Source organism: Neolamprologus brichardi, chromosome 11 (genome assembly GCF_056152115.1).
Source record: "Neolamprologus brichardi isolate AB-2024 chromosome 11, ASM5615211v1, whole genome shotgun sequence".
Classification (NCBI taxonomy): Eukaryota; Metazoa; Chordata; class Actinopteri; order Cichliformes; family Cichlidae; genus Neolamprologus; species Neolamprologus brichardi.
Genome location: NC_142114.1, coordinates 810,449 through 838,228, shown reverse-complemented (window position 1 = coordinate 838,228; position 27,780 = coordinate 810,449). Strand labels below are relative to the sequence as shown.

At 39.0% G+C, this 27,780-nt stretch overlaps 1 protein-coding gene and 1 long non-coding RNA gene across 3 annotated transcripts in view; one reads left to right on the top strand and one right to left on the bottom strand.

The window, feature by feature from the left end:
- gask1a (golgi associated kinase 1A) overlaps positions 1-27,318 on the top strand; it is a 94,548-nt gene extending 67,230 nt beyond the window's left edge. For both annotated transcript variants that reach the window (XM_035909968.2, XM_006796001.3), the window contains exons 4-6: positions 10,711-10,833; positions 21,062-21,165; positions 26,128-27,318. In XM_035909968.2, coding sequence (XP_035765861.2) covers positions 10,711-10,833; positions 21,062-21,165; positions 26,128-26,332 — 432 coding nt within the window. In that variant the 3' untranslated portion in view covers positions 26,333-27,318. The remainder of the gene's footprint in view (positions 1-10,710; positions 10,834-21,061; positions 21,166-26,127) is intronic.
- On the bottom strand, positions 78-7,336 carry LOC148100426 (uncharacterized). The gene is made up of 5 exons (XR_015719735.1): positions 7,014-7,336; positions 6,000-6,250; positions 1,859-2,306; positions 1,642-1,737; positions 78-1,189 (listed from the first exon to the last, which is right to left on the bottom strand). It is a non-coding gene; the product is annotated as an uncharacterized LOC148100426 (long non-coding RNA).
- Positions 27,319-27,780: the final 462 nt, after the last annotated feature.

The following is a 27,780-nucleotide window of genomic DNA, read 5'->3' as shown; positions in this document are numbered from 1 at the left end:
TTGATATTAAAAAAAAGTGCCCAAAATAATTACACTTGTAAAAACATAAGACAGAAAATATAAATTCAAGTTACAAATTTATTGAGTGTTACTTTAACACATAGCATTTCTAACAAAAAGCCCAAAGACATAAATCCACCACATTTTATAGGGAATAATGTCAGAAATGTCCAGTTTTGGCACAAGGTTACAATATTAGAAATAAAGAATTTCACAACATGTTTTAAGAGTATTCAGATTTGATTAACACATGAGTATGGCCTTTTATTTAAAAAAAAAAAACAAAAGGAAAAGAAAATCCTGCATTATTAGATGGGAAAACCAAATGAAAGTAATAGTATAGTATAGTGCAGCTAATACACTGAAATATAATTGGTAACCTTTTTAATATGCCAATACTGTGGTTATGCAAAATGCACATTTGTAGAGTGCAATCACAGTCTCAACAACAAAGCAATAAAACATTAAATAGAAAAATACTTCTTTAGAGACATAAAACAAAGTGTTATAAACCTCCTTAGCGCCTTATGTCAGTTATGAGCAGTTCAGGAGGAACGTTCCTTAAGTGACATTCAAGATCCCACCTAGAAGCCAGAAATGCAGTGAGATTGTCCTTCATTTTCTCTATGGATTTACAGTTATCTGACTAAAAACACAATCAAAATCAACTAAAACACAAGTGATGATGGGGGAAAAAAATAAAATAAAATCACCCCTTTTACTTTGGATGTGAATTTAAGATAATGAAGTATGAAACGGAGTCTGCAAAGATTTATTCATTCTATTCTCTTTTTTAAAAAAACTTATCCAGACTCGGAAACATGATAAACTGAATTACTTGCTTTAACAGGCACTTGAGGGCTGTGTAGGAATCCTGGACATTATTCTGTTGCCAAAAGATCATTTTTAAGACTCAGCACTTTGGGCTTCAACTTCCCACCCTCCAGACCCATCAAAACGTTCTGAATAAAGTCAAAAATGTTGGCCAAACATGTTGGGTAGCTTAGGTGCAGGGTGTAGGTCAGTCCAAATATTACTAGAAATGCATCAGCCAGGGTGTTGAAAACAATGATCACGTTACCCTCGACCAAAACTGCAGTCTTCTCAATGTTGCATCGCTGGAATTGGCTCTGATGAGGAGGAGTCCAAGTGGCACTTCACTAATACCTGGTCTATCAGAATGCATCATCTACAGAAAACAAAATTACTACATGTTAGTGCATTCCTATTTCTCTTAGTTTCATCTATACAAGTCACATTTCTGGATTATTACTAGCTCAGAAATCAATTGTTTGAACAACAAAAAAGCCACAACACACCAAAGATTTGAGAAAACAAACTGACACAAATAGTACTTTTAGTAAAGCAAAGTCATACCTCTTCGTAGCAATAACAACAGAAAGTCAATAGGAGTTATATATTTTTTTCCATTTGTACAGTGATGTATGGTTGGGCTAGGAACATTATAGAAGGTCTACACACATTAAAAACATGTAGTATTTCCATTATGTGACATGGACACTGTTGTAGACAGATCCAAGCATGGAGATGCTTCTCAAACTGTCAAAGTGTCATAATGTTTTGAGAAATCTAAACAAGGATGCTACTAAGATATTGTTCACAACTTTGTCCAAAACTTACATCCCACGTTTTGATGAAGGTAGAGGTGTCTTGGTACAAATAGGCAGGGAGGGCATGAAGCACACCAGCACGTTGGGCATGGATATCAGCTTGTTCCTACATCACAAGAAAAATTTTTATTTTAAATTATTGGCTAACCTAGTCAAGAATGGTAGTTAAAATTGAAAAATTGATCAAATTAAATAAAGCTCAAAAAACAAGACAAAAACCCACTAACCTGGAGATTATAGCTTCTGAAGAGCTGAGACAGGACATCAGACACGTTCCCTGTGCAAACAGCTTTCTTTCTGAATAAGCTCTGGAGCATGTTGGTCCAACACACCATAAAAGTGGTTCTTCAGGTGGAGGTTTGTAATCCTGTGCAATTCTGCACAGATCTGAACACACACGATAAATTTATGTTTACAAGTTTCAATTAGTTCAATTCAATTCAATTTTATTTATATAGCGCCAAATCACAACAAATGTCGCCTCAAGGCGCTTCATAGATACAGAGAAAAGCCCAACAATCATATGACCCCCTATGAGCAAGCACTTTGGCGACAGTGGGAAGGAAAAACTCCCTTTTAACAGGAAGAAACCTCCGGCAGAACCAGGCTCAGGGAGGGGCGGCCATCTGCTGCGACCGGTTGGGGTGAGAGAAGGAAGACAGGATAAAAGACATGCTGTGGAAGAGAGACAGAGATTAATAACAGATATGATTCAATACAGAGAGGTCTATTAACACATAGTGAGTGAGAAAGGTGACTGGAAAGGAAAAACTCAATGCATCATGGGAATCCCCCGGCAGCCTACATCTATTGCAGCATAACTAAGGGAGGATTCAGGGTCACCTGGTCCAGCCCTAACTATATGCTTTAGCAAAAAGGAAAGTTTTAAGCCTAATCTTAAAAGTAGAGATAGTGTCTGTCTCCCGAATCCAAACTGGAAGCTGGTTCCACAGAAGAGGGGCCTGAAAACTGAAGGCTCTGCCTCCCATTCTACTTTTAAATACTCTAGGAACAACAAGTAGGCCTGCAGAGTGGGAGCGAAGTGCTCTAATAGGGTAATATGGTACTACAAGGTCATTAAGATAAGATGGGGCCTGATTATTTCAGACCTTGTATGTGAGGAGCAGGATTTTGAATTCAATTCTGGATTTAACAGGAAGCCAATGAAGGGAAGCCAAAACAGGAGAAATATGCTCTCTCTTTCTAGTCCCTGTCAGTACTCTTGCTGCAGCATTTTGGATTAACTGAAGGCTTTTCAGTGAGTTTTTTGGACATCCTGATAATAATGAATTGCAGTAGTCCAGCCTGGAAGTAATAAATGCATGAACTAGTTTTTCAGCGTCACTCTGAGACAGGATATTTCTAATTTTAGAGATGTTGCGCAAATGGAAGAACGCAGTCTTACATATTTGTTTAATATGTGCGTTGAAGGACATATCCTGGTCAAAAATGACTCCAAGGTTCCTCACAGTGTTACTGGAGGCCAAGGTAATGCCATCCAGAGTAAGAATCTGGTTAGATACCATATTTCTAAGCTTTTCAGCGCCGAGTACAATGACCTCAGTTTTATCTGAGTTAAGAAGCAGAAAGTTAGTGGCCATCCAAGTCTTTATGTCTTTAAGACATTCCTGCAGTTTAACTAATTGGTGTGTGTTATCTGGCTTCATGGACAGATAGAGCTGGGTGTCATCTGCATAGCAGTGAAAATGTATGCTATGTCTTCTAATGATGCTGCCTAGGGGAAGCATGTATAATGTAAACAGAATTGGTCCTAGCACTGAACCCTGTGGAACTCCATAATTGACCTCAGTGTGTGAAGAGGACTCTCCATTTACATGCACAAATTGGAGTCTATTAGATAGATATGATACAAACCACTGCAGTGCAATACCTGTAATACCTACAGCATGTTCTAATCGCTCTAACAGGATATTATGGTCAACAGTATCGAATGCTGCACTAAGGTCAAGAAGGACAAGCACAGAGATGAGTCCACTGTCAGAGGCCATAAGAAGATCATTTGTAACCTTCACTAAAGCTGTTTCTGTGCTGTGATGAACTCTGAAACCTGACTGAAACTCTTCAAATAAACCATTCCTCTGCAGATGATCTGTTAGCTGTTTGACAACTACTCTTTCAAGGATTTTTGATATGAAAGGAAGGTTGGAGATTGGCCTATAATTAGCTAAGACTGCTGGGTCTAGAGATGCTTTTTGAGTAAAGGTTTAACTACAGCCACCTTGAAGGCCTGTGGTACATAGCCGATTATTAGAGATAGGTTGATCATATATAAGATCGAAGAATTAATCAATGGCAGGACTTCTTTGAGCAGTTTTGTAGGAATGGGGTCTAAAAGACACGTTGATGGTTTGGAGGAAGTAATTATTGAAGTTAACTCAGAAAGATCGATTGGAGAAAAAGAGTCTAACTTAACATCAATGGTACTAAGAGTAGCTGTAGATAATATTACATCTGTGGGATGATTATTGGTAATTTTTTCTCTAATGATAAAAATTTTATTTGTGAAGAAGTTCATGAAGTCATCACTAGTTAACGTTAAAGGGATGGTTGGCTCAAAAGAGCTCTGACTTTTTGTCAGCCTGGCTACAGAGCTGAAGAGAAACCTGGGGTTGTTCTTATTTTCTTCAATCAGTGATGAGTAGTAAGCTGTTCTGGCTTTGCGGAGGGCTTTCTTATAAAGCAACAAACTATTTCTCCAGGGTAAATGATGATCCTCTAAATTTGTGACACGCCATTTCCTCTCCAGATTACGAGTCATCTGCTTTAGGGTACGTGTTTGAGAATTATACCACGGGGTCAGGTACTTCTGATTAGAAACCTTAGTTTTCACTGGAGCTACAGTATCCAGAGTCGTACGTAGTGAGGAGGTGAAATTATTAACAAGATAATCGACCTCTGTTGGGGTAGCGTTCAGATAGCTGCTCTGCTCTGTGTTGGTACAGGGCATTGACGATGATAACAGTGGCTGGATTATATTCTTAAACTTAGTTACAGCGCTTTCAGAAAGACATCTACTTTGATAAAGTCCACTCTCCACTGCTGCGTAATCAATTATTGTAAATGTAAATGTTATCAAGAAATGATCAGACAGGAGAGGGTTTTCAGGAAACACTGTTAAATGTTCAGTTTCTATGCCATATTTTAAAACAAGATCTAGAGTGTGATTAAAGTGGTGGGTGGGTTCTTTTACATTTTGAGAGAAACCAATTGAGTCTAACAACAGATTAAATGCCATGTTGAGGCTGTCATTTTTAGCATCAACATGGATGTTAAAATCACCCACAATAATTATTTTATCTGAGCTCAGAACTAAATTAGATATAAAGTCTGAGAAATCAGACAGAAACTCTGTGTAAGGCCCAGGTGGACGATAGATGATAACAAGTAAGACTGGTTTCTGAGTTTCACAGCTGGGGTGGACAATGTTAAGCATCAGGCTTTCAAATGAATTAAAAGTCTGTCTTGGTCTTTCATTAATTAATAGACTGGTGTGAAAAATTGCTGCCAAAACGCCCCCTCGACCTGTGCTTCGAGATTTCTGGTAGTTAGAATGACTCGGGGGTGTTGATTCATTTAAACTAACATAATCATCCTGCTGCAACCAGGTTTCTGTAAGGCAGAGTAAATCAATTTGTTGATCAATTATTAAGTCATGTACTAACAGAGACTTGGAGGAGAGAGACCTAATATTTAATAATCCACATTTCACTGTTTTACTCTTTGGTTCAGATGTGGATACTGTATTGTTCTTTCTTTGTAAATGTTTAAGTTGTTTGTTGCTGGTTTTTAGTTTGTTTTTTGTCTTTTTGGAAGCAGACGCAGTCTCTATGGAGATGGGTTTTTGGGGGGGTAGCAGGAGGAGAGAAGCTGCAGAGAGGCGTGTAAGACTGCAACTCTGCTTCCTGGTCCCAACTCTGGATAGTCATGTTTTGAGGGGTTTAATAAATTTGTCCATATTTCTAGAAATGAGAGCTGCTCCATCCAAAGTGGGATGGATGCCATCTCTCCTAACAAGACCAGGTTTCCTCCAGAAGGTTTGCCAATTATCTATGAAGCCCACATCATTTCTGGGACACCACTCAGACAGCCAGCAATTTAAGGAGAACATGCGGCTAAACATGTCACTCCTGGTCTGATTGGGGAGGGGACCAGAGAAAACTACAGAGTCCGACATTGTTTTGGCAAAGTTGCACACCGATTCAATATTGATTAGTCTAATTAGTCTATAAATCTTTGCAAAATACATCAAAATCCTTCCACTCCAAAGGCATAATTTGTTCAAACAGGCCAGATAACAGGAGTTGATATAAAATACATCTTGTTAGATACATCTATATACATTCTTACCTGGGACTGGGATTTCAGAGTAGGCCAGCAATCCAGGATCTGACCTACTGGTAGGTCATCATTGATGATCTCTTTGCATCGCAAGGCCAAAGTTGTGTGCATCAGCTTTGTAATCAGGATTCTTTTCACTTTTCTCGACTTCATCTACAATCTGTAGTCTTAGCTGGTCAAGGTAAACAGCATCTTCACCCCGGAAAATTTACTTCTGCCCTGGCATGGACATAACAGTAAAACACAGAAGACAAGACAGACTACACAGAGAACAGAAAAGACACATAACCAAGGAGACACAGATGAAACATAACTAGCCCAGAACTCAACTAAACCTTAACTAATAATAACAACAATACAAGAACTTTACCTCATTTCAATATAACATAAGAAAGCAAAAATACAAAATAAACTCAAAATGCTGGGTCACAGACCCAGCCCCTGACAGAAAAAAAAACTAAGTCTTTCACTAATGAACACTGGGCATCAGAATAAAATAAAAGGAAAAAAATAACTGTCTGGTAAATATATTATTGATGGATTCACCCTTAAGCTAACCTAAAATAGACCAGGCACAACAATTTTACAGTTCAGAAGCTTCTACATTTCAACTTAGTATACATAACTATTTGCAATGTAAACCAAGTTCTACCGCCTAATTATGTAATGATTAATCACTGCTTTTGTAAGTATATCCTGTGCCTACAATTTTCCTGCCCCAGTTTTAATATGTACAACTCCAGAGAACGTAAGTTTCAAGTTCCACCAGTTAGCAAATGGGTTAGCCAAAGTCAATATCCATGTATGCGCTAAGTGTGAAGCAGCCTCTGCTGGGACTAATAATGTGTTATACTAAATATGAGCTTATTAGCATAATTCATGCAAAACACTTTGGGGCCAAGGCGACATGGATAAAACGATGCATGCATGTAATTCTTAAATGCCTACTAGAGTTGTACATTTATGACGATAAAAACCCATATTACAACGGAGAACTATAGTTTCAGAAAAAATAAAACTTACCACAAAAGCCCTCCTGAAGATGCTGTAAAGGCGGTAAATGCAGCTAGCCAAGTGCAGAGCGTTAGCTGTTCCAGTTCAAAAGTCTGTAACATACCATAGCACGTCCTCCTTTATCCAGCGTCAAAGGCAATGCCGCAAAAAAAAAACCCTTCACAAATGTTTTTATTTCTGTTCGGATATTAACGTTCCACAAGTTTCTTTCGGAGTAATGAGCGGGCATTCGCACTCGAAGCGAGGAATCCAAGATGGTTGCCAGCACTTCATAAAGAAACAGGTGGCGCACGTAAGTACGTAGGCACGTAAGTGACGTCAGTGTTAAAACTCAAATTACTTAAGGGCAATGTCAGAAACTAATCAATATATTCAAGTACTGATAACTTGAAAAAACAAACTTGTTCAAACTACTCAAAAAAATAAAGGTGTATGAACTTATAACAGGTTTTTAAGTAGTTGGAACTCATTTCATTTATCGAACTATTACTATTCGGTCTTACAGTGCACTCTTACACTGAGCTTTCTCTCATATTGTTAATCATTTTACCAGCTGCAGAATGGGAGAGTTGACTACAGGTTCTCATTTTTGAAATCTGAAAAATGTAGATTTATATTGCATGGATACTGTTTGTAACCTTGCAAATTTCGGGTTTACTGTAAATTGATCTTGTACTCATGAACCTTCAAACTTCTGGTAACGTGACTGACAGTGATCATCTCAATGTAATGTTGGGAAACCAACGTTACACTGAGATGATCACTGTCAGTACCCTCATGTGGCAGCCATCTACACCAGCATCGCGCTGCGCCCTGCCATACCATCTACCAACTACTTCTATAGCACTGCGCACTTGCGGTTTAGGCTCCAATGACCTGGAGCCTAAACCGGTCATTGGAGCAAGTGGTTGCTATCACTTGGCAACCACTTGCCAACTGGTAACCACTACCAGTTGGCAAGTGGTTGCTTGTTATTGCGGCGCCTTTTGAAAGGAGTTGGTTTCAGCACTAACGCATAACTTTCACACTGAAGGCAAGTAATGTCTGTTTCAGGTTTTTTCATCACACTTTTTGCCCTTTAGTTGAATTGAAGCAAACACAAGGAGATGTGGCACCCTCTTTATGACTGATTTCACCTGTGTACAGCCAGCAGCTACTTGCCAACACATTGGGGAAAATACATTTTTCCCTACCAACAAGAGGTTGCCAGGAGGTCCCTGACTTATCTCTAGGCCCGTGGGATTGAGACCTTAGGTACATATGTCTCTTAACTGGTACTTTATATCACATTAATGCCATGAAACAGATTTAAAACTAACTTTTGACCCTCTGTGGATTAGAGAATAATATATCTAAACGTATCCGCCCAATTCAGTCAATAAAAATATATACTGTACAATCATTCCATCCTGGAAAAAGAGAAGTTCAAAGAAAGAAATAAAAGCCCAAAATTGCAGTAACATTCATGCCCATGATGAGTGGATGTAAACTACTGACCACAACTATGTAGTGGGGTTGGAGGTTCAGTCCTTAATCTCTCTGCGTGCTCAGATGTTCTTAGTAAAGACACTGAATCCCCCAAGGTTGCAACTGATAGCAGCCACTGTGGAAGAGAGCTCCACAGCCACTGGTGTGTTTGAATGTGTAAATGAGAAACACACTCTAAAGCACTTATCTGGCCAAGATTAAAAGGCGTTATAGTGCACATTATTTAAAATTTCATGAAGGATGTCATCCCTAATCTTGCTAGGCTTAGATTACAGGAAGTAAAAGAGACTTGGCAGCAGGTAAGAAATAGCCAAGAAAACCTTTTGTTCCATGGAAAGTTCCATGATCACTTGAGTAAATTGCCCAGTTACCTCAGCTATTTGAGTTAAATATAGTACTTAGAATATCAGGTCACGGGCAGTTCTCACAGTAGTTGCACCGTTTTTTCACACTGAAATGTAAAAGCTGTGTTCAAATACTTTGCTGCATAGAAATAGAATAAACTTCAAAATATATGAAACCACATTCTCTCGTTTCACTAGAACATTAAAAGGTTCTATTAATTCATCTGCAGTCGCAATTGTACATGCTTTAATTTTTCAATATGTATGGTTTCAATGACTATACCTTATATACAACTGTGCACAGACGTGCTTGTGTGGAGTGCAGTCCTGTCCTGTATACATGTAACACGACGTTATCTGCAACTATTCTTTTTCAGTTGTGTTAAATCCATTGTCTGAAGTCAACACAACAGAAGTATAATACCAACCTCTGAGTTCAGGCACTGGCCTGGTATGTCAGTAGAATTTAAATTCACTTAAACAGATGTCACATTAGGTTGGACATTTCCCAAATATCAGCATAGTCTGAGTTGTTCATAACACCAAATGTGTTTGCATATTTTTTGGCAGCGATCACTGAGTATGCGGTGTAGAATATTCATGTCTCATAACCAAAGCTATGAATTTCACTTTTAGCCCTAATCAGTGCTTCTCTTGTTTTGAACACAGATACTAAATGTGAGTCTATTTTTTAACTCCATGAGATTATCTGTCAGGCCAGCAGCCAGAAGCAGATAAGTGGCTGGGGTGATGAGCAAGCAGGACTAACCCAAAGCTCCATGTCTTTTCCTTTGTAAGCATTGATCTTTATTCCAAATCATTTGGCCAAAAAAAGTAAGATGTAAAATAACAGACTATAAGGAGGGCAGAAAGAAGTCAGAGATTCTTCTTTTATATGCGTTATTTGAACTATTTTTTGAACTATTTTTTTTTTTTGCTCTTATACTGTTTAGAGATCTACTCCATAGTCCTCATAGTACCAAATGCTTTGGGCTTTTAATAAAGATTTTAGTACTGGTTTGGTTTTCTTACTGGTTACTTCCTCCCTACCATTGCTAGATGTTGCTCATAGGGTCTATATCTTACAGTATAAAGTGACCTGAGAAAGCTGTTGTTGTTACCGGTGCTGTAACTAAATTGAACTGAAAAGGAATTCTTAACAAATTAGTAAACATTATAATTTCAATTGTTTGTAACCAGTAAATAACTGTTAGCAGAGTTTTATTTACTATCAATTAATAATCATTCAATTGTGTTACTTTAAATCTGATATTGATAATTCTACAGCTAAAGCCTCCACTCAGTGTTAATTTACTGTGTCATAAAAAATATGTATTTGTTTAAATCATATTTTATTTGATAAATTACAATTAAAAGATCAAAGTGGAAATTTGCATGTATTACACAGTGCCCTTGTATTAATTTCTGCACTACAAATCACTTGTCTTGAATCACTGCAATATTTAATATGTTTAAATATTAATATTATTCTATATAGTTTTTATCCCAAAAAACTATATTAGTGCGACTGTTTGTATTTCTGTCTTAGCCAAGCTTCATTATTGCAGCACTAAGTCTGAGGGGCACTCTTGGAGCAACTATTTTAGAGACGTGCTTCCTTTGCATACACTCGACCTTTCTACTGAGTATCACAAAGTGCAGCCTGGTAGCTTTAGCACAAACATGTTGACAGACAAACAGAAAGGCAAACAAATGCCCCTGAAAACCTTCTGCCGATGCATGTCCACATAACAGCAGTTTGAGAATTCTTGCATTGCTAACTTTCTGCTAATTTGCAGATCAAGGCTCTGCAGCAGAGGTCAGTTAGTAACCTCTAGGTCAATTATTATCATTGTATGTTCTTTGTTTTGCAGGTAAACGACCGACTGGACAGGTACTGCTGTGGATTCATACCTGATCCCGCAGAACTCTGCGTGGAGAACCTGCTTTATGCAAAGTGTGCCAACACCAAAGACCTGCTGCTGGTTCACATCCTGGTACGTATCACAGCCTGCCCTAATGCTTTTTCATCCTGTCTAGTCGCTGCAGACAGTAGACCCTTACGTTTCCTCTTTGTTCCATTATCAAAGTAATTTATGTCCCGAGACACTACAAGGCAAACATTAATCAGTTATCTTCAGTCAGCAGACCACTTTACTGATCACTGTTTGATGGATGTGATAGCAAACAATGCTTTTCTCTTGCCATTCTAAATTGTTATTTAATCAAAAAATATTTAAGTGTCAGTTTTCTGTTGTTGCCAGATCATTATTCATTATATCAGTGGGAATGTACTGAATAAAAACCACCTTGGCTCCCCAGTTTTCATTACACAACAATTTGTTGCTGTCATTCTTCCGTGGAAAGACAATGGTTCTATATTTACATGATACAGCAGGAGTGGATATTAAACTCTCCGAGTGTTGATGTGTGTGTATTCACAGACAGAAAATGAGTTCAGAGCCTGGCAGATGTTACCGAGCTGATTATGCTGCATGTGCTTCATATTGTTTATAAGAATGGATAAAAGCTCACAGCATTTCCTGCAGGAAACAAGCTCTGCAGAGAGAGTCTCGACACATCTTAGCAGCACAAAAGAAGCAACATTAGGTACATTGGAACCTCACAGAAATTTAGACTCTTGAACAATATAAAGACAATAAAAACACCACGACAGCCCGTCAGTCCAAGTTAGTGCAGGTGTGTGTGGTTTTTGTACAAGCAGTCGGGTTGTGTGCTTTTGTGCTTTCTCTGGGTTAGCTGAACATCTTTGCACGCTCTGAGTGACACACAGCAGTCTGTTTCTGACATCTGTTTGTTTGTACGTCTGATGCAGTGGAGGGGTTTCTGGGCTGCATGTTCTCAAGGGTGCCGAATATCTTTAGTGATGAGGAAAAAAACAATTTGATATTTTAAATGTTGCTGCACATTTTTAATATTAATATAAAAATAAATGGTGTCCCTAAATCAACCGGATATTGTCCAATATTCCTTGAATATGAAACAATAGCAGTTACAGGGGGCAGTTTTGAGGATGGAACTTGAGAAAAAAGACTTCAGGAAACACAATTTCTGCTTATGCTTTATATCTCCACTATATAATGTAGATAAGGTAAATCTATTTTAATGTCATGCTCTCCTCGCTTCTTATTTTCTCAATTAGTCTGTGTTTGATGTTGTTTTTATACAAGTTGCAGTCAGACAGTTCTGTGACATAAAAAAGTGAAACATACGTTTGTATTTGGCCAGTCTCCCTTTTTTATGAACCCTTGGGCAGCACTGTTGATATTTTAAGATTGTATCAATGATTACAGGTGCACATCTGCACTTTCATCTCAAACACCAACTTCTATGTCAGGCCAACTTGACCTTCATTATCAGGGATAATCGCTGGTGATGAAATCTACATCTGCAGGTATGACCTAACTAGGGAATCGCCATTTAAAGGGGCCAAGACTGAAGGTATCACAAATGCACCAGGAGCATGCATGTCATTTTCTTTACAGGTCACAGGATTGTGCACTTGTTCTTCCTGTGGAGTCTGAGGGAGAATGGTCAGGCTACCTGTGTATGATCAATACTAAAAAAATCAACATGAGCACAACAGCTGAAATGGTAAATCGACTGATTATTATAGAGCGCTTTTCTACTCAAAGCGCTCTATACAACATGCCACATTCACCCAATCACACCGAATCTCACAAGCACTTTCTCTAATCCGAGTGCTTGCTAATGACATTTACACACAGTCATACTCCCATGGATGCATCGGAGAGCAACTTGGGGTTAGTATCTTGCCCAAGGATACTTGACATGCAGGCTGGAGAAGCCAGGGATCAAACCACCAACCTTCCGATCAGTTGGTGACCTGCTCTACCTCCTGAGCTACAGCCACCCCATCATTTTGGAATTAAGTGGATTCTTAAATCAAAAATGATGTTCCATGTGTAAACGTGCACCAATGATCAACCATAAAGACTCTGATTAAGAATGGAGATATGTACAGTAGTTTAATGACTGTGTGAGAGCATCACTGGCTTTATTTCCAGACTGCAGAGTGTACACAATGCATATGTCCAGGTGGGGATGATGTGTATGTGTGTGACTGGAGAAGGCAGATTGTGTTTCAGCTTTCTCGGGTGTGCGCTGTGCACCTGAGAGCGATCGTGTTCACTGCGCATAAGCTAAATTAGAGCTATCACCACGATCAATCACTTTGACGCTCTGTTCTGAAATTCTTTAATTCCCGGTGATGCTATCTTGGATATTAACCAGTGATGATCTTCCTTAATGTGATGAGGAAGACTCACTACATTCATATTTGGGAAAGGCACCCCAGACTTTTTCCTCAACCTGCCACATGCTGTCATTATCCTGTTAGCTGCTGTGAGCTACTCACCGTGAGCGTCAGTGTCAACAGTCGGACCCTCTGCTACGTTCTCCAGGAGTGTGGAAGTTGATTGTGAAACACTGAGCAGATGTTGAAATTTAATTTGGCTCTCTGATACTGAAGTAACACTGCTGACATGAATGTTTATCATAAAATTAATGTTTTTCACGAAGTCTGCAAACCCAGTGCCAAAAGAGTTGGCACACTGAATGCAATGATAGAACATACAAAATATATCAGATGTTTGAAATATTTTCTCATTGTGAATTTGATGAAAGGAACACATCAGCCGGAGGAACATTTTGCACATAAGTCAGTTAGATAGGCAGCTGGTCAGTAATGTCATGGGTATAAAAAAAAAAAGACTTTGGATATTTCATCATTAAAATATCCTGGGAGGCTGGAGCAATGACTGAGCGCAAAGGACAACACCAAATATTAATATTGGATGCCTGAGGTCTTTGGGCTCTGAGGGCTCTGCATGAAAAACAGACATGAATGTGACATGGAAATCAGAGCAGGGCTCAGAAACATTTCAGAAATAACTGTCTGTGAACACGTTTTGCTGTGCCATCCACAAATGGAGGTTAAAAAAGAAGCTATATGTGAGAATGATCCAGAACCCTGGCTGTCTCCTCTGGACCAAAGCTCATCTAAAATGGACCGAGGCAAAGTGAAAAACTGTTCTGTGACTAGACAAATTGAAATTTGAATTTCTTTTTGGAAAATACGGACGCTGCATCCTCTGAAGTAATAAGGAGAGTTACCATTCAGGTTGTAACCAGCACTCATTTCCAAAGCTGATATGGGGGTGCATTAGTGTCTGCAGCCTGGTCATCTGGAAAGGCACAGCCAGTGCATCTATAACAAGAGTCTGGATCCTGGCCTGCCTGTACTTTAGACCTTCTGGCACATCATGAACTGAAAAATAAAGTTAGTTAAGACCCAAGATTGCTGAGGAGCTAGAGTCCTATATCAGACAAAAATAACAACAGTCTTCTCCAAAAAGTTTAGCAGCTGCTCTCTTTCAGTTTCCAGATGTTTATGGACGAAGAGGGAAGCTACACAGTGGTGAATGTGGCCCTGTCCTGGCTTTTTCAGATGTGTTGTTGTCATCAAATTCAAGCACTATTTCTATACTCTAAATATACCATAATATTACCTAGTAAAAGATGCTAGACTACAGTTAAATCCATATTATGATCATTCTGCACCACTGCAAAACCTTTTGCCACTGAAAAGCAAACGTTTTATTTTACAACTGAAATGCGTGGACACTGTTATTCTGTGGCTAGCTTTATTGGAATGTGCATTTTATGGAGGAGAGTATCTAAATTGACGGTCAAACTAATCATCTTACTCTGCAGCTCTTGTGGCTGATACAGATGCTGTGTATCAGCCACAGCATCTGTATCGTTTATTTGAAAGTCAGAGATGTTGTGAGGACAAGCAGCGGCTTTGGATGGCTCAAAGCTATGATGCTCTGTCCCGTAACTCCTTAATGAGTTCCCCTGTCCCACATATTTCTGGTCCTTAATGATAGAGGTATTTTGATAAACAAAGCAGACTTAATTTACTTTGAAGCATCAGGGGGAAGAGGAGACTCAGCACAGTGAGGCAGACGAGTTTTTACAGTGAGTGATGCGCTATTAAAAAACCTAAAAATATGTCACCTAAAACATCATTCAGTAGCTTTTTGGGTTTTCTCCACTTTTGCCTATTGTTGTGGTGAGTTTTACTAAGATTTGCATGTTTAGATAACAGCTTTGGCAACTTTAATTTTCTTAGTCACTAAATTATGTGCATGTGAGGTTAACAGTAAAATACTAGCTTCAATTACATGTTCAGAAAACTTTGCTTGTAACCACAAAATTGAGTTGGAAGTTGACATATTTGGTTTGGCATTGATTTTTATGCCGGGCCTGGAACCAGCCGGGGTTTTACATCAGCTTGTGATTTGGTTGAGTTGGTTGTTACAATAAAAAAATGTCAGTTAAATATATTTTTTATTGTAACAACCAACGATTTATACAGGAAAATAATGACTATTAACAAGGTTGCCCAAACTTTTGCATCCCACTGTATCTGCCAAAATACAGCTACTAATGGGACTCACACAAATCTAAAGTGTATTTTATTATCTGAATGTTGCAATGTGTAATATTGGCTTTGATAAATGCTGGCAAGTTTATATGGCATGTAGCAAATCACAAGCAACCCACGCAGGTGGCACAGTAGCTAATTTCATTATCATGTGGACGGATCAGGATGGGATAATAAACAATGTAATGTCTTTTCCACACCCAACAGGTAATCATTGAGTCGCACATTGATTTATCCAGAAAAGGTTTTTATTATTATAAAGTATTCCATCAAATAATGTTCTCTAAAGCTGGGCTCACACTGTGTGATTTTTTTCTGCTCATTTTGAGCCAATTTTTCAGTCGTGCGACCGTTTTGGTGATCGGCCCGAGTTTGGCCTTCATCGTGTGTCGTGCATCGTGTAGTATACGTGGGGTAACGAGAAGCGATTAACACCTCTTGACCAGCTCCCGATCATCAATCACTTGGTCGTAAGAAAATCAAACCTGTTTGAAATCTTGTCGGCCGTTGTGAGGGTGTCACCGCAAACTCTCACACTGCGCACACACAAACACAGAAATGAAAGTGAAAAGACGGAGCAGCACGGTGGTGCAGCGTATGATCTGGACACAAGCGATGGAGGCAGAACTTTGGCAAGCTCATCTGAGCCTTTTCGATGTGGCCTCACAAAATTATCACGACCACAACAACCGTGAAAATAATTGGATGGACATTGCTGCTCAATCACAGCTGCCTGATCAATGTTTTTCATTAGCAATTTAGCAAAGTTGATGGTGGCGGTGTGCGTGAAAAACAGAGAGGGAGAGAAAGGGAGAGCGAGCGACAGATTTTCTGTTATAACCTTCATGTTATGGACGCACAGTGCGAGCACTCAGGTCGCATCAGAGCATCGGGCCGTATAGTGTGAGACCTGCATCATGACCTATGAAATTCTAACCCCTGCGAGTCAATCGTACAGTTCGAGCAGGAGCTGAATAACGCGACTGAAAAAAATTTGCACAGTGTATGCCCAGCTTAACTGAATTGATTTATCCAGATTGCTGATACAACATCCAAGACCCCACACAGTTTCTAGTATTTTCTTACAGTAGAGTCTGTCTTAATAGAAAATATCAGTTCTCATTGTTTCACTGCCATAGGTCTCATGCTGATTTGCTAAGGGTACAGGGGAGGTCGTTAAATGTTTTGTTTATGAAGCGAAGATTTCATGTCTGGAAAAGCCACTTGGGTTAATGTAAGAATGAAATACTGAAATGCTTCGAATGCAGTTTGACACGGTCCAAGTGGACTGTCATGTGTCTTTCAATCTGTGTAATGGTGACACACTATTTAAAGAAACCGTTAAAGGTGAACTGTGGTTTCACTTATCTTTTTTATTTAGGGACACACATAATGTATTTTATCCCCTTTGTAAAGAAACTGCACAAAATTATATAAATCTGTTGTCACAATCTGGGTGAAGCAGACTGTGTGGAGTGAGGACCCAAGTGCTGACACTGACAGTGCTGACAGTACAAAACAAAAGGGTAAGGGTGAAACTAAACTATAACCAAAACTGTGTGATCTAACGCTAACAAAAAAAACCTGGAACATGAACATTAAAACCTGGCATGAAATACCTGGACCAGGAAGGCTTGACATGAATACATGAAATCCCCCCAGACTGGACAAGGAATGAATGAAAACTCAGAGACTAAATACACGCAGGAGGTGATATGGTGACGTGGAAACACATGGGGAAGCAATGGGTTGACTTAACATAATGACGACACAGGGGAAGTGAAACTAAACACACTGAGCACAGAACACCAGAGCATTTCAAAATAAAACAGGAAACATAATGGGAGGCAGACATGGGACACATGATAGACTAAGGTTGTGTCCACATTAATGGGCTGCATCCTCTTGAGGACCCGTCCTTCGCGGTCTACGTGGGCCGGGTCCTCAGAAGATCTGGTAGGCCGGAAGTAAACGGCTGTGAAATTGGACGGTCTAGCCTTCAGATTTGCGTCACCGCTGTCTCGGTGGAGTTTAATAAACTCGGCCGTCTGCTCCTTGCTATCTAAAATATAACAGGACACTGGTGTAAATTCTCGACCATCTTACACTTCTGTTTAATCAGTTTTCTGTTTGATGTTTATTCAGCTGTGTGAGAACCACACAGCTAGTTTTATTTTATCTAATCTAATCTAATAATTTTAATCTCAGCCAAACCGATTTACTCACGAACAAATAAAACACTGAAAAAAGCCAAACAATAACATTTTTAGGTAAGTGACTTTTATATCACGTTTAACCTGAGTAGCAAAAGACCGCGGTGATCTGAAAATGATGTGCTGGGAGTTTGCCGTTCTCGCCGGCTCTAGTGACCCTCGAGCTCCCGGCTAGCTAGTTTCCGAAAACATCGGAGCACTTTTGCGTTGTGTTATCTCGATAAACCGAGCAGATATTTGAAGTTTACACAGCTGCATTCTCACCTGAAAATATGTTTATTTTGTGACCCAGAAAGAGTAATAAGAGTAATATTAAAAACTTAGTAGCGGCCGCCATTGTTGGGCCGCGCTATGATTTCTGGGATATGGTGGGCCACGAAGGACACACCCGACCCATCCTTCAAATTCGGGGAAAAAGAGGACACATTTGTCGGCTGCATTCGGAGGAGTCTACAAATTTGGACAGCCTTCGGCGCGTCGCTGTGACATAATCGGCCTTCAAATGCGTCCTCAGGAGAATGCAGCCCATGAATTTGGACACGACCTAAGACACATAGACTTAACACAATGGATTGGCGAGAAACACGCACACTACAAATATGGAGGAAGAAGGGAACTGGAGATGAGACATGGACATAACTAAGCACAAACAGGCCATGATGGCTGGGAGGAAAAGGAATGGTTCACAAGGGGAATACGTGTAAGCAAGGGGGAGACGGCAGACAAAAACATTACTGAAACGCATTAAACACAAGGGGGTGAAGACACTAGGGGGACTCTAATAAACAGAACCTAGGCAAAATAGAAATGAGCTTAAGATAACTAAATGAGACTTAAATATAAACCGTAAACATCAAAGTATAAGAAAACAAAAAACGACCCAGGATCGTGACGTCTGTAGTGTCACGGCGGGGTGCGCCGGTGTGAGGAAAGAGGTAGACCCAGATGCAGACACGGTGGAGACAAAACGTAGTTTCAAAAATAAAGCGAGCCTTTATTGGCTGATTGTAGAAGACAAAACAAGGAACACGGGAAACTAAGGAGGCTATGAACACTGTGTTAACAAAAAGGCTGTGACACTCAGTGAAAAACTATGACAAACTGTGACCACTGAGTAAACTAGAAAATACAGAGAAACAATGGAGTAAACCTATGAAAACTGTGGTGAGGTTAACAGACGATCTGACATTGACTGAGTGGAAACACACAGACTAAATACTAGGGGTGCAACGATACACAAAATTCACGGTTCGGTTCGATACTTTGGTGTCACGGTTCGATATTTTTTCGATACAAAAAAAATGTTCATGCCTTTTTATTAATTTGTCATTTATTAAATTTTCACGGCACATTCTGCACCACATCTCTGTGCGTTCATCATTTGTTTGAAGCCAGCTCACCTCCTGCAACCACTTTTCCGAGAATACGTGCTTCTTTTGTGGTTCGAACTCCTTCTGACATTTCTTTGGAGGTGGAGGAACATCACAGTAATTGCTTAAAGGAGCTTCTTCGACATCTTTAAGAGTTCTAAACAAATGTCTGTCCTCCTCCTGAAAATCTTATGTACGCAAACACGCGCTGCAACTTCTTATCTTGTGCGGGTTTTTATTTTGACAGCGAATGCGCACCTGCGGACCACTTATGTGCAGCCCTGGTTATTTAGCTCGTCATATTGCAGCCACAGAAATTCTTTTGTCCATGAAACCATAAAGCTGCACTTTCTTTTTTCCTTATAGTCTGATTTGTCATAACTTTTCCGTTTTGTGGTAAGCTTTTCTTTGGCTGTCACTTCTTCACCCTGACCTGTCTTATTTGGCTCAGCAGAACTAAAATATATATCCTGCTGCTTTTACACACGCACTCACATAAGCTCAGCGATTCTCTGCGTGATCAACCTCTCACATGTTTAAGCTGCAGGAGATTTCACTTGTCATGTTTGCATAGTAAGCTAACGATTGATAAGACGATGTCAGAGGAATTGGTGCGCAAATTATCATCACTCACCAATCAGTACTGTCGCTCTCTATACACAGTTCACGCGATTGCAAAGTGAAAGCAAAAAACAAGCGCAAATTCAAACGCGATTTCAGTATGTCACATATTGACAGTGGCCGATGCCAATGACATAATTACCCAGCTACATTTCCGAAAGAATGCAAAAGCATTGACATATAGTTTTCCTTCCTACGATAGGCCGACGGGCAGGGCAGAGATAGATTTTGGTAGCCCGACTGGAAAAAAGCCCCAGGACGTCGGGCTAGCGATTTTGCGAGCCCTGTATCTGATTGAGGAATCACTCATCTTTGGAAAAGAGAGTTTATTATGGAGAAATGTCTCTTTCCAAAATAAAAGCTATACTATACGCTTCTTCTGGGCTATATTCTCAGCAGCATATTAAACATATCAGGTCCCCATAAGGAGAATCATGTGCTAACGGCTGTCTAAATGACTCGGATAAAGTTTGTAGCATGCCTGCTTGTTTTTGTCTGCTTCCACTTGTCTTTGCACTAGGATGATGTCGGAGTAAATGTGCAGTCATATTGGTTGTGTTCCCACTAGTGCTGTCAGCGTTAATCTGAAATGACATTAACGTCACAACACGGCAAATCTCCGTTAACGAGCTACCGCGGATCGCCTCATGAGTGGGGCTGGAAGACGTCAACACATTAACGAGCTAAGTGCGCTAACACACTAGTTCCCACCAATTGAGCATTGCTTGCACATCCAACATACTGTTTTACTTTAGTCCATGACGCGCTTACCTTCAGGGTCATACGTCACATGAAAACCAAAATAGTTCCAAACGCCAGATCTGAATGAGGGTGGGGGAGGTTCAATTTGCCATGTTGCAACTAGCCTAGCTTCTGTCTCGCTAGCTTGCCCTGCGCTCAGTGAATCTGTGTTCGACTACTCCGCCTAGGCTGCACTGTCGAGCGCAGATCCACTGAGCGCTCAACACAGATAGCATCGTCAGAAGGAAAGTTGATAAAATAAATTAAAAATGTTGTATCGTTTGATACATATGCGTACCGAACCGAAAGCACTGTATCGAACGGTTCGATATCGATACGAGTATCGTTGCACCCCTACTAAATACACATAGGAATGATCAAAGGAAGTAGAATCACATGGGGAAAACAGCTGACAACAATTAACATAATGACAGGACACGTGAAACTAAACATAACACAAAACTCTTTCAAAATAAAACAGGAAACATAAGGAGATCCAGACATGACTTGAACTTGACAAACAAAGAAAACTTGGACATGAAACATGGCAGAATGTAACTAGATAAACCAAAATGAAACTAGACTAAAAAGAATAACAAAACACCAAGAAACTCAGAATACTGGGTCACATGACCCAGGGCCATGACATGTAGTTTATCAACTTTTTTCATTCTTGTTAATATTGTATTACGTTTAATGTTACTCACTTCCAATCGGTGCACACTTCTTTCTTGGTGAGCAAACAGTAGGCTCTATGTTAACTGTGTATGTTTGTGTGTATTCTCAGGTGAGGAAGACGGATCCCTCCACACTGGTGTTTATAGATAATGCAGGGAGACCACAACAGTCCACAGACAACCTCAACTTCAAGCTGGTTGAGGGCATTGATGAGTGAGTATAAAACGTTATGTCAGAGAAGAAGCAGGAAAATGAGATTTTTTTTGTGTGCGTGTCCTTCAGTCTAGCAGTGAGGTTCAACAAATGACACCATGCCGATTGAGAAACTCATTTTAGCTCACAGCGGGTAGAAACAATGATGTAAGGAAATGTTCCAGGAAAAAATAAAACACATCCAACAACATATTTCCCTGGTGACGTTTCTGATTTGAACAGCTTTCAAATCAGCAGCACAGAAACGTCCACTGGAAGCTTGTTAGATTTTTGTTACAAGGTCTGTCTGATTAGATTAGCGTGCTTTCAATTAGCCTGCTATTCAGTATACCGAATGAATCAGCTCTGATAGAAATTCCCCTTTGTCTGTCACTTAGGATTACTAAGCTCTTCCATAAAATTCTCTTAAATATCTTAAGCCTGGACTTGGAGCTGAATAAAAATAGAATGTTAAAGTCACATATTATTTCTCATGACTGAAGATTAAAGAGCTAAATAAAAGAGAAACTTGTTAGTTTTCAGAGGTGTTACAGGACTAAATTTTCTCAAAGTCTTACAACTTGCTGTATTTAATTAATATAATTACATTTTAATATACATTCATTTTCACATGATAGTTATTCTTCCTTTTTTGTACACTTTACTGGGTTGAAGGTTTAATTTGAATTTATAAAATACATGTTTTTTGTCAATAAATATGTCATTACTATACTGTTAAATTGTTCATGCTCATAATAAACATAGTGTGAAATATTGAAGTTAAATTAGGCCCAAAGCTCAGGCTTCAAACTTTGCTCTTTATGAGCAAAGAGTAGATTTGCTCATAAAGAGCTGGATTTGAGCTGACCTCTAGGTCAGTCATACAAACAAAGCTCAAAAATTACATCTTCTTTTATACACATATCATCTTTTTTTGTCCACAACAGCTGCAGCAGCGTCGGTCTACTGGAATTAGATTCATGAATTTCTTGGCTGATGAATAAAAAACATTAAACTAAACTACTAGAAAGATTTAGGTTCCAAAAGTTGTTTTTGTCTTTTTCTTTCTCTTTTTTCTTTTTAGTGTGGTGATTTGTTGACCTTTGCTGCTCTTGTAGCACTAGAGAATGGCTAATATTATTCTAAAGCTTTTTGCTTATCACTTATTGATTCAGGAAGCTTGAATCACCAAATGGCTTTCCAACCTGACAGAAGTCTGCACTGCACTATCACAAAAATCTAGTATGGCACAGCATTGTAAAATAAAAAAGTAATAATAATATAATATTAATAATAATGTATGGCCTCCCTTTTCCTTGTTTGTGAAAATCTTCATTAAAAATCTCCCTGTATGATTATTGATCTGTTTGTGAAAAATCACGCAGAGACTCAGAAGAAGAGAACTATGGACAAAACAAAATTAACTTCAGATAAATTGCAGAAAGAACAAAAGGCACAAATATTCAAAGGCAACAACAGGAAATCTGGCTTTGTTTAACCCGAAGAGCCAACAAAACTGAATTAAAGAGCAGATTACAAACAGTAAGTTAAACGCCATTGTTCCAGCAGAAAGAAGCAAACATGTAGTATGAACACTCACATGCACGACATCTCCTATACAGGAGTATAGTACTCTGTGTGAAAGCATGAACACAACAAATCAGAAAAGTCCAGAACACCATTATTCCAATTCAGTTCAGAAGATACAACAGCAAGCAGTGCTTTTTGTGAGTCAGTGTCAGAGTGTTTTGATACAAAAACATGTTCATGCCTTTTTAATTTGTCATTTATTAAAATTCTAAATATATATTTTACCTCAAAAGTACAGTTTTTAAATGTAATGTTGCTGAAACAACAAAATAATAAAATAAAAACAATCTATCTGATCGAGAAATCCCTCTTCTTTGGAAAAGAGAGTTTATTACAGAGAAATGTCTCTTTTCAAAATAAAAGCTATACTATACGCTTCTTCTGGGCTATATTCTCAGCAGCATATTAAACATATCAGGTCCCCATAAGGTGAATCATGTGCTAACAGCTGTCTAAATGACTCGGGTAAAGTTTGTAGCATGCGTGCTTGTTGTTTTTGTCTGCTTCCACTTGTCTTTGCACTAGGATGATGTCGGCGTAAATGTGCAGTCATATTTGTTGTGTTCCCACTAGTGCTGTCAGCGTTAATCTCATTAAAATGACATTAACGCCATAATGCCGCAAATCTCCGTTAACCAGTTACCGCGGATCGCCCCGTGTGTGGGGCTGGACGGCGTCAACACGTTAACGAGCTAACTGCGCTAACGCACTAGTTCCCACCAATGTAATTGAGCATTGCATGGCACATCCGACATACTGTTTTACTTTAGTCCATGACGAGCTTACCATCAGGGTCATACTTCACATGAAAACCAAAATAGTTCCAAACGCCACATCTGAATGAGGGTGGGGGAGGTTCAGTTTTGGCTAGCGTTGAGGCAGTTGCCATGTTGCAACGAGCTTAGCTTCTGTCTTGCTAGCTTGTTTGATACATTTGCGTACCGAACTGAAAGCACTGTATCGAACGGTTCAATACCGAGTATTGTTGCACCCCTTTTGTGTATATATATATATATATATATATATATATATATATATATATATATGTATACACACACACACAGTTATTTATTTGTAAAAAGCAGAGATGACTTGATTACTTTTTTCAAGTAACGAGTAAAGTAAGGGATTACTATTGCAAAAACGGTAACTAGATTACCATTACTTTCCCGTAGGAACGCTGCGTTACTAAAACCGTGATTTTTTTTTTGCGAGAATGTCTCATGACAGCGACGTAAGCGAGTGCGACGTTCGTGACAACAGCTGTGTGCAGATCAATAATGGATAATATATCGAGTGCGGGAGAGAGTATGAGCGTGCAGCGTTTAAAGTGTGGAAGTACTGACCTTACTTTGAGTTTGATTCCATAAAAAGTGACAAAAACATTAGCATCCGTTGTGCGTGGGAAGAAAACCTGTTTTTACAGTGAAAAAAAACCCCTAAACAAGCACCGAGTAGCTACGACGTAATGGGAAATTCACAGAGAAACTCGCGGATTCTTCCACTGACCGCTGCGGCACACCTGCACCAGGGTAAACCTCCACCTACCTACTTCTGCTTTACAGGTGAAAATAGAGCAACAGGACCGCTAGTCTTTGACTTTATTTATTTTCTGCTGTGTTTTACTTGCATCTATTTGAAAGAGTGAGTGTAAACACAAAAAAAAATATTTTATGTGCTTGAATGTGCAGAAAATAGGTTTAAATATTAAACAAATTTCTTCTAGTCAGAGAATGTTGCATATAAAATTTAATTAAATTCTTGCTTGATGCATAAAGTTAAAAGATTGAAACTAATAAAACAAGTTTTAAAAAGAGACTTTTCCATTTGATTACATTTTGTATGATGGATTATGCAGAAAAAGTAGAATTGGGCTGAAAGATCTATCGTTTTATCACCTTTTCAGGTTGTAAATCGTGTTTTTAAAAAGTAACTCAGTAATGAATTACTTTTGAAAATAAGTAATCAGTAAAGTAACAGGATTACTTTTTTGGGGAAGTAATCAGTAATTAGTTACTGATTACTTTTTTCAAGTAACTTGACCAACACTGGTAAAAAGTGTTTGGAATCATGTATGATTTTCGTTCCATTTCTCACGTGTACACCACTTTGTGTTGGTCTTTCACGTGGAATTCCAATAAAATTGATTCATGTTTGTGGCTGTAATGTGACAAAATGTGGCAAAGTTCAAGGGGGCCTTTTGCAAGCCACTGGATATAGATATCCAGTGACTATATATATATATATATATATATATATATATATATATATAGATATATATATATATATATATATATATATATATATATTGATATATATAGATATATATAGATATATATATATAGATAGATAGATAGGTAAATAGATATGAAACCACTCTGGTTGAAAATTTAGTGAGTTCTGTTGATTTTATTTGTGAACACATGTCCATAAACATGGCTTGCCCATAAAAATATAACAGCACATCCAAGGATAAGAGTCAACCTTCAGGTGACTTTTAAAAATGCAGTTTTTAAAAGATTGTGTTGTATAGAATGCATCTTGTGTAATAATTAAACAAAATCTCTTTCTTACACATCCTTAAGTTGAATTTCACCTTTGCAGAGTAAAGGGTATGGTATGCAGTGGGACGCATACAGTATGAAGGGTGGTAGAGTTTTCAAAACTTTATTTATATTTACACAAACTCAAAGAGAAGGACAACATGTTTTTTAATTGCTGTGTAGTTGTTGCTTTTTGATTTTTTAGAAGAAGCTGAAATGGGGCTGTTAAGCCACGCCCCTGAGAGGTAATGAAGAAAAGTGTCAGCTTCCTTTTAATGAATCAGCCGGGTTCAAAAGCTAATGATGGCTGAGGGAGTATCTGCTGTGTAATAATCACTATCAACATGAATTCTTCTTGTGGCACAGAGTGACTCCACCTCTAGCACCGTCACCAAGTCTAACAGTGTACTCGTATATTAAATAATATACAGTTTGTTTGTAACCTCAACATTGAAGTAGAAGAGCATCCCAGCAGAATGAACCTTTTTTTGATAATCCACAAGTTTTCTTCTTGTGCCACCCTCAGGCTAAGTTGTCAGCCTTCAGTAGCCTTGTAGCCTTTATTCTAGCAGCATGCTCAGGGCAATTTTTTGAACTTTTCATGGTAAAGCATTTTCTTCTTTTAAAGTGTTCTGTACAAATCAGGCTTGGCGCCATCGTTTTATCCCTGGCACTGCTAAGACTGTGAGAAAACCTAAATCATGAGCAGGTTCTTTGTTTTTTCCTATATTGTGACGAATAAAGAACATGACGATCTTTAGTGTCTGCACACAAATATTTTAGTTTTCTAGTCTGTGAAACAGCCATTAAAGCTACAACATATCAAAACCAATGTTATGTCTTTTGTCAGATTTCCAGAGAAAGCTGTGTCTGTGCTGCGCTCAGGCTGTCTGGAAAGTCTTCTGCTACGCTCCCTTTACACAGACAGGGAATTCTGGGACAGCCACGGCGGGTCCAGCGGTCTCAGGCCTCTCATCCACATGGTGGAGCAGAGAGGGAAAATTCTCCTGCAGCACATCAGGGACAAAAAGCTTCAGCTCAAGAGGGATCTGTGACTGACCTGATCAGGCCAACCTGGATTTTAAAGTAGATGCAAACTGCAGATCCATGAGCTCGAAATCCTATTAGCTGTCGTCAAAGAGAGCAAGAGTCTCTGGAAGAAAAGAAGCCTGCAGAAATGAAATGCATTGTATAATTTAAAGCACCATAGTCATTCAGATTGAAAAGTGCACCGAGGCACAATGAAAACAGATTTAGAATGGTTTTTGCAGTGCAGAGTCATCCAGGGCTTGCATGGTGGAATAAAATATTTAAATGTGTGCAAACAGATCAACAAAGCAACAAAGTGGACTGAAACACTGGGAGCTAAGTGCACTGTCTGGCAGCCCGAGCCCAGCAATTCATGAACATGTTTGACTTTTTCACTTCATAATACGCCTTTCATTCTTCGTTGGTTAGTCTTAGTCTTCTGTAGTATTGGCTGTACAGCAGATACAGTATTTTTAAAAGGTGCAACTGCTTTTAGGTCAGCTGGCCAGATGGACCCCTGTGCTCTTGCATTCTGGTCTGCACTTTGTAAAGATGCTAAAGGGCCCTCGAGACTGACCAAATGTCAGCATGTGGTGCTTTTAGAGTAAGGTTGAGTTGATACAAAGCACTCTGAAACTTTCTAAAGGTATATTGCAATTTGCGTTATTTCACCAAGTCCTACCACAAAAGACAGTTCTGTTTTCACTTAATGTTTGATGTCTAGGCTTCAAGCTCATCACTCCCACCAAATATGATTCACACAGAAACTAGGGAGTGATGACTAAACATCCTCCATGGAGCCTACAGGTTGATGGAGGTAGAGACCCAGGACAGCAGAGCCATTAATATGTCAGAGGGAGAAATGGGAAATCTGGGAATGGAGGAAGACCGCTAAGGTTTCGGCAGGTATATGACATAAGGAGAGATAGCAGGTGTATAACATAAGGAGAGAGAGTGTGTATGACTTACCAGCCTGAGCTCACAAGCTTCACTCCATTTAATTCATTACAAAATAAAGTCTGTTGTCATGTCTCTGCTTTAGCCTTTTTTGTTGTTATTATTCAGGAAACAGATTCAAAACTAAACCTGAAGGTGTGTCATTGTGCGTACCACGTTAAAAAAAGAGCCAGCAGCCCTAAATTTGATTGACTCAAATTAGGGCTGGGCGATATGACCCAAAATTCATATCTCGATATTTTTTAGCTGGATGGCGATATACGATATATATCTCGATAATTTTTTTTAAAGCCATAAGGTAAGAACAAAAAGAGAGTTCTTAGTCAAAGCTGTGGCCCAGATGTCACACAGGCACTTTTATTAACATACAGCGTAGATGTACATGAAGAAATTACTCAAAAATAAATTATCAGCATTTATTAAATCAGTGGTTCCCAAACTTTTTTTGCTAGGCCCCCCTTTGTTTTACAAGAAAAATGTTCGCACCCCCCCTTCTCGCACGCACATGCACGAACAC